This window comes from Eurypyga helias, unplaced genomic scaffold (assembly GCF_000690775.1).
Source record: "Eurypyga helias isolate BGI_N326 unplaced genomic scaffold, ASM69077v1 scaffold32659, whole genome shotgun sequence".
NCBI classification, from domain to species: Eukaryota; Metazoa; Chordata; class Aves; order Eurypygiformes; family Eurypygidae; genus Eurypyga; species Eurypyga helias.
The window spans coordinates 1,834-8,958 of NW_010272048.1; the positions used below are offsets into that span (position 1 = coordinate 1,834).

General features: G+C 42.4%; 1 protein-coding gene across 1 annotated transcript; it reads left to right on the forward strand.

Annotated features, from left to right (window-relative positions):
* Positions 1-610: 610 nt before the first annotated feature.
* Positions 611-4,916, forward strand: CWC15 (CWC15 spliceosome-associated protein; the record flags this gene model as incomplete). Its single annotated transcript, XM_010159015.1, has 4 exons — positions 611-745; positions 2,822-2,934; positions 3,882-3,970; positions 4,806-4,916. Coding segments are annotated over exons 1-4 (444 nt in total), but the record flags the coding sequence as incomplete, so codon positions are not given.
* Between the last annotated feature and the right edge of the window lie 2,209 nt (positions 4,917-7,125).

Consider the following 7,125-nt stretch of genomic DNA (forward strand, 5'->3'; position numbering starts at 1 on the left):
GGCCAGCTGATACCCTGCACCGGTCGGTCTCAAAGAGCTGTGCTGCAGCTGTTAATGACAGTGCTCTGCCTGTACTAGAGAACTGAACAGGGCAAGGGCTGGAGTGTCCAAGCTGGGTGATCGTGATCAGTATTTAATTATCAGTGCTTTCCTAGGCATGCCACGGTCTGTCTCAGCCAGCTTTACTGGTGATGATACCTAGATATGGTTTTGGGAATAATGGACTGGTCATTCCCAATAGGTAGTCATTTTTGGCTGTCAGTTTTCAGGAGGGAAAAGAGCTTACTTACAAAATTGAACCACTTGCTTTAATAATAGGAGACTGGCTCCTGGGCAGGTTTATTTACTTTATAATCGCTGCTTCACGTTCTTGTCAGAGTCTGTGTATCATCTTTCTGACATGTTGGAAAATACTTTCTTTCAAAAATCTGAATAGATTCTGTCAATAAAAAGCTCCGAGAATTTCAAGGATCATGAGCAAATGATAGCTGGTATTCTGCGGTGGGACTTGTTATTGCTTCTGCACTTCCAGGAACAAAGTAGCTTCTGGTGAATGTCTTCCACTGGAAGTTGTAGAATGACTGTCTTTATCCCTTGATTCTGCAGTAGGTAAAATGACAACAGCAGCGAGGCCAACGTTTGAACCTGCAAGAGGAGGAAGAGGAAAAGGTGAAGGAGACTTAAGTCAGCTATCCAAGCAATATTCCAGCAGAGACCTTCCTTCTCATACTAAAATCAAATACAGGTTAGTATTGGGTTTTTTTGGTCTTATGGCAAAACAGCCTGGGAATTATTTTTCATTAGGAGCAGTACTCTGAAATTTTTCACCGTGGATGTTGATGTGGCTGAGACTGTGCAGCAGTGCTGGGTAGGGGGACTGGCAGTTCAGGTCTCCAAAGCAGGCTTAGGAGATCAAATGCATTGCAGGTAATTAGAGAGGTTTAATTTTAGTGGGGTTTATTCCTGCGTGTGGAAGTGAACCATCAGTAGGCGAGCTTGGGAGACAACATTGCAGGCAGTGGAGCGGAAGGAAAATCATTGGGAACAACAGGAGCTGACTGAGCTCCCGGTGGTGCTGTTGCTTGCAGAGTAAAATGGGATAAGAGCAAAGTTGAGCACGTCTTAAAAAGCAGGAGAATCACTTCACGTGTTTGGCAAAGGACCGCTGGGGAAGGGGCATTAAGAGGAAGCAGGGAAATCATGGAATAACATTCAGGCAGTAGTAGGTGTTGGAAGAGCTGATGTTAAATGCTTCAGGTAGTTTATGCAGGTCCTGGGGGAGGAAATTGCTTTCATCAGTGTGAAAGATAATGGGATCTTATGAATATTCTCCTATGTTTGAAATGAATAATAAATCTTCATTATCCTTTTGAAGGATTGAATGAAGTGTGGAGTCAGTGGTACCTACAGGTACCTAGAATTGAAACGAAACATGTCAGCCTAAAAATATTGGGTGTTTTTTGCCATCTGACTAATGTTACTCATGTCAGTGCAATTATTGTTAAAAGTTTTGTCTTTCTACTTTTTTGTGCAGAAGCTTACCCTTTCACCCCTTCCCTCCTGCCCTTTTGGTTTTGAAGAATATGTGTGGATAAGGGAGTTGTTTGGAGAACACCAAAATCAACAGCCCAGAAAGTGCTGTCAAAGGCCTTTTGTTGTTACGGGAAAAAATGGCTGGTGGTTTGTTTCTTTAAACAAAAGTGGGGTTTGGAACACCAGTCTGTTGTTTTGAAAGGAGCGTGTGGGGACGAGGATGTACAGAAATACACAGTGTATGTTTTAACAAACCCCTCCATGTGCATGAGAGAGAGATGGGGGAGGCATTTAGTGTCTTCTGGTCTTTCTCTCAAATACCTAATACAAAGTTGTCTTTGTTAAATTACCAGGACTGCATCACTGCAAGAGAAGTTCAGGGTTTCAGTCCTGCTCGTGTTCGCTTGAATGACACAGGGTTTGGGGGGATTTTGCAGCTCTGCCAGGGTTCAGGTTTTTAATTACAAAAGCAAATTAAACACTTCCTCATAAAGGCAGGCTGTGCACACAGTGTATTTATAATGGCTCAAGTCTGGGTTTCTTCCAGGCACTCTTATTTCCAGCACTGGGTTCACAGAAAGGTGAAAGGAATTGCTGCTTGTTTTTATTCTTTAGTTCTTTTCAAGATTTCCATGGAAAATTCAGCACTGTCTAGGTGGAACTTGGTGTGACTCAAATACGGTCTGTTGCTTTTGGCCGGTGTGTGTAATATAAAATAGGGAAAAACATGTATTTGCAATATGTTTCACTAAAGCTGGTGTTTTGCCTGTTCTCCCAGCCATTTTTTTTAATGGTCACAGGAGATTATCTTGTATGTCTCTTGGAAGGGAAAAGGTTTACTTAAAATACCTTCTGGTTTTGGCCTTACCAGTAAGCCTTAGCGACTGTTTGCAGCAGCTTGGGATGAGAAAACGGCGAGGGCAGTTGACCGTAATGCTGGTGGATGTCTGCTAGGACGCTGGGCTTGGGCTGCTGGAGAACAGGAGGTTTAGCCCTAGCTACAGGAGGTAGATGTGGTCATCCTGGGTTAGCAGGGATTTATGCAGGGTCTGTAATTCTCAGGTGCATTAAAAGGAAGGAACACATGTGCGTGGTGTTGCGTGTCTGTGTGTGTAATGCATGTAGAGTAGGGGGCTGCTGAAGAGACAACAAAGAAACTTGGGTCTACATGGTCCCCGTTGCTTTCTCTTTATGCTTCCCTGTTCAGAGTTTATTGACTTCCTTCAAAAAATTGCTGCCAGCGGCAGACTGTCAACTTCAGCTTTTTCCCCCCTTCCTGTTGTTTTAGACAGGCCACTCAGGATGCTCCTGAAGAGGTGCGTAACCGTGATTTCAGAAGGGAGCTGGAGGAGAGAGAACGGGTCGCTGCAAGAGAGAAGAATAGAGACAGACCAACCAGAGGTAAAAACAACCAAAAAATCTTAGTACCTTTGTGTGGCCTTGCTCTTGCACGGAACTCGGTGTTGCGAGAAGTTTGAGGGTTGCAAACGGCGTGTAATGAGAGTAGAATTCAGAGTATTGGTCTGATAGTTTGGAGCTGTTGACCTGCACGGGAATGTCCGCTGGCTTTCATGCTGGCTTCGTGCTAGCAAAAATCTAGGCCAGCCTGTGGAAGAGTGTAGGCCATCGTGCATGCCAGCTGATAGAGTATGATTGTAATGGATTGGCAACGAGTCTGTACAGCTCATAAAGGGCTTGTTTTGTCCTTGGATGGGAGAGATGGGAAGGAGTAGGGGAATGACTCATCTTCTAGTGTTACAGCACCTGTGTAACAATAAATCTCTTTTTTAAAGTATGTGGTTCTGTTCAGGAATAGTGTAAGTGATAGCTAAAATGAAAATCAAAGTGTGTTTTGGGTTTTTTGTGGGGTTTTTTTTGTTTGTTTAATAAATACTTGTTTTTAATATTAAGCTTGACAGAGTTTAGGTTTAGATTTGAAGGTTTTGTGAAGCTTTCAAATTCACAGATGAAAGCAGATGGGGTTTGGACCAAAATAGACAACAGTAATCCTTTGGGGTGGTCCTCAATGAGAACTCTCCAACTGGATATATAGAACGAGGCTGTTTCTTCACAGCTTTTTCTTTTGCTGTTCTTTCTTCTCGAAACAATGACTTCAAAAAACATTTGGAGGCCAAATTGTAAGTTTGGAGATGTTATTGCTTCCCTTGAGGATACCTAAAGGGAGGAATTAGCACGGGCATTGAGAAGTGAGGAAAATGTAAGCATGAGCTTGTATCTCTTACTTTAATGCAAGACAAATTGTTAGTGAAGATTTTTGCTCTCTGACGTTAGATGCTGTTAAATGAGGTGACTTAGTCACTTTTTTTTTTTTAAATCTCATGCTGTAGAACACACAACATCATCTTCTGTGTCTAAGAAACCTCGGCTAGACCAGATTCCTGCAGCAAATCTTGATGCAGATGATCCACTTACTGATGTATGTATCTTTTCTGTCTTCTTTCCTCTGATTGTCCTGCCTTCAGGATTTGCTGATAACAGAATAGGTACTTTTATTTTAGGTCTGCTAAAGATTTAAGACAGGTTCCAACATTCCTTCCTTTTACAGTTACTCTACTGTGGTGAGAGTTCAGAATGGTTCAGAGGATTCTGGTCCATGCTGTAACGGTATTCTTGTAAAGCGCACAAACTAGGGAACTGAGAATACAACATAAAGTATGAGAAATGGGTGACCTTGTAGACTCGGTCAACTGCTGGGTTAGTTCTACCTTCCCCTAAGGTAGAACTGTTGAGGTACACTGTCTGCATGAGCAGTGGATTCTTGCTCTTGGCTCCTCTCCTCATGCTGACGTCTAGAAGTTAGGCCTAAGGCTTGACAGTTAGCTGAGGGGTTTTTAACCCTTTTATATTGGGTCCCAACAATATTGGACGGGTTATTCGGGCACATTATAATAATGACTTACATTACAATGATTAGAAATTGATTGAGGATAGTCATTCTCAGGTGTCTGCCAGCTACGTAGCATTTGAAGTACAAAGAATTAATTGCAGTCATCCAGAAATCACAAACATTTTTTGTCTTGACTTTACAAGAGCAAGTAAACCATTTGTATTGTATTTGCTGCTGCTACAAGCACCCAAATGCTTCAGAACTCAGCCAGCAGCAAATTGCAGCCTTAGCTGGGTGGACCAGGACTGTTCGGGGGGCTTGTTTTAAATGAGAGACAGGTCTCTGCAATAACCTCCTGAACCAAAATCTGGTTTTGTTGAATGACATGGACAAGCTGCTTCTTATTTCCATTTGTTGCTATTAGGAAGATGATGAAGATGAGGACTTGGAAGACAGTGATGATGATGACACTGCAGCTCTTCTGGCTGAACTGGAAAAAATCAAGAAAGAACGAGCTGAGGAACAAGCTCGAAAGGTAAAATCTCACCTATTAAAGAGCATCTGTTTTTTGCAGACTGGTGTTTATTAAAACTGGTGTGCCTTAACTGCTTAAGGTGAATGAGAACTGGCAAGCGAAGTAAGTGCCCTTCACTCTCCTCAAGTAGTCTGATGGATTTGTTCTTCTAATAATTGTTGTCAAGAATTTTTTCCTTTAGTAGACATACGGAGCACTTTACTCACTAAAACATTTTGTTCACTTTCCCGACGCTTTGTAGAGCACTGAGTCAAGATAATTTTGCTTTTCATATGCAAGTCCTTCTGTGAAGTCACATAGAATACCAGTCCATGGAGCGTCATTAGTGAGCCACCTGTTCTCTGGTGCAATTTCACATGTTAACTAGCTTTTATGAAACAGAAAATGAGTTTATTTTTAATTCGTGATATAAAAATGGTTGCGTTTTGATGCATTTACTTATGACCGCAAGTATTATATAGCGGTTGCTGTTTCACAGCATTGTTGCTGTGTTGCCTTGGCAAGGAGCACTGGTTGTACCGAAGACCAGAACTGTTTTCCCGTGATTATACACAGGAGAGTTCATTTGAAAAATGTCTTCACAAAATTGAATTAATAATATGGCAGTTAGTTTTTTCAGAACATGGAAAGTCAACTCACGTGTACCCTTCATACCTCCCTGTAATCTCTCTACACAATCCTGTGCCATTGGCTCCCATACCTCCTTGGTGTGAGAGAGACTGTTGGGATGGAGTGCATCAGCAAAATCCTTGAATCAGTGGACTTCTAGGGACTGTTTCTGGGAATAGTCTCTCTTGTCAAATGGATTGGGATTTAGAAGGAATGGTGTGTAGAAAGCAAGAATATTGCTATCTCTGAAATTCTTGTTTTGTCACTAGAGGGTGCTAAAAGCCATGAAGTGTTTAGTAGAACGCTTGTTTTATTTTGCGCTTAACTGGTATTATTTTTAACCTTGATGGCTGTTCTCCTGCCCCCAGAAGCAGCATTTACAATGTCCAACGCTACCTGCGTACCCAATCTAAGTACGCTGATCTGAGATGAATGCAGTTGTTTGTTCCTAGAAATTGGTACTCGTTCTTTATTTGCGCTGGTGCACAGTAGTGCACACTCCCTACCTGCTCTGCTCCTCCTTTCACTGGTGGGTGGCTGATAGGCTCTCTTAAAAATTGACACCTTCAGTAAATAGTGAGCGCTCTACAGGTACTTGGAGTTTTGTTTTCTTGGGGTTTTTTGAGAGTAGGAAAGTAAGACTACATTGATTGGGAAAAGCGAAAACCAGGGTTAGGCGCAGCCTTGGGAAGAGTCTCTGGGGAGTAAACGTGTCTCCTTAGAAAAGGTCACTTGTGTATCCTGGCTTTAGGGGTGCAGTCTGTTTAGATTATGCCTTGTTTTCCATGACTTTGAAATGAGGCATTAGTGGCAAAGCATTTTACAGCCATTTCATATAAATCCCTTCTCCCTTCAGATATGTGGGATTTCATATGTTAGGTCCTGCAAACCTTAATTTAAACCTGATTTTGTAAGTAACCTTACCTTAGTCACCCATCTGACTTCAGGATAGCATCTCACATAAAGTCTCCCTTGTGTAGTCGCCGTAAGTCCTAATCCAGGTACAAGTGTGGTTTGTCTGTGAAGCGCTGCTGCCTGGGGTGGGCAGCACAGGCAAATGAGCAGCCAGGCAAAGGGAAACTGTGGAGTGAAGGACGGTTCACTCTTATGCATGCTCTTCTCACACCTCTTTGCTCTTACACGGACAGAGTAGCATGTCTCTGCATCTTCTTCGGACATGTCAGGGTCTTAACAAGATGAACTGCGTAAAATACAGGAACGTATCACAGATTTGTGCCGTATGTAGGGTTTTTTCCTGACACTTTAGTTATTTTGGTTTATTAAAATGCCAGTCCAATTATTTCTGAGATTTCATTTAAAATAAACTGTATTTTTGTGAACTGTTTTCACTCATCACTTTGGTGTCCAGGATTTCAGTGACCACGAACGGAGGACTGCTCCTTTTAAACTGCATCTCTGGTGAGACAGCAGTTAAAAACAACAGATGAGAATCACAGCAAGCTCTCTGTTAACTTCCCTTATGTGGTAATACCAATTTCCACAGTGTCGTGGTTTAACTCCAGCTAGCCAAATACCATGAAGCCGCTCTCACAAATCCCCCTGCCTTCCTCCAACGGAGGGGACGAATCAGAGGAAAAAG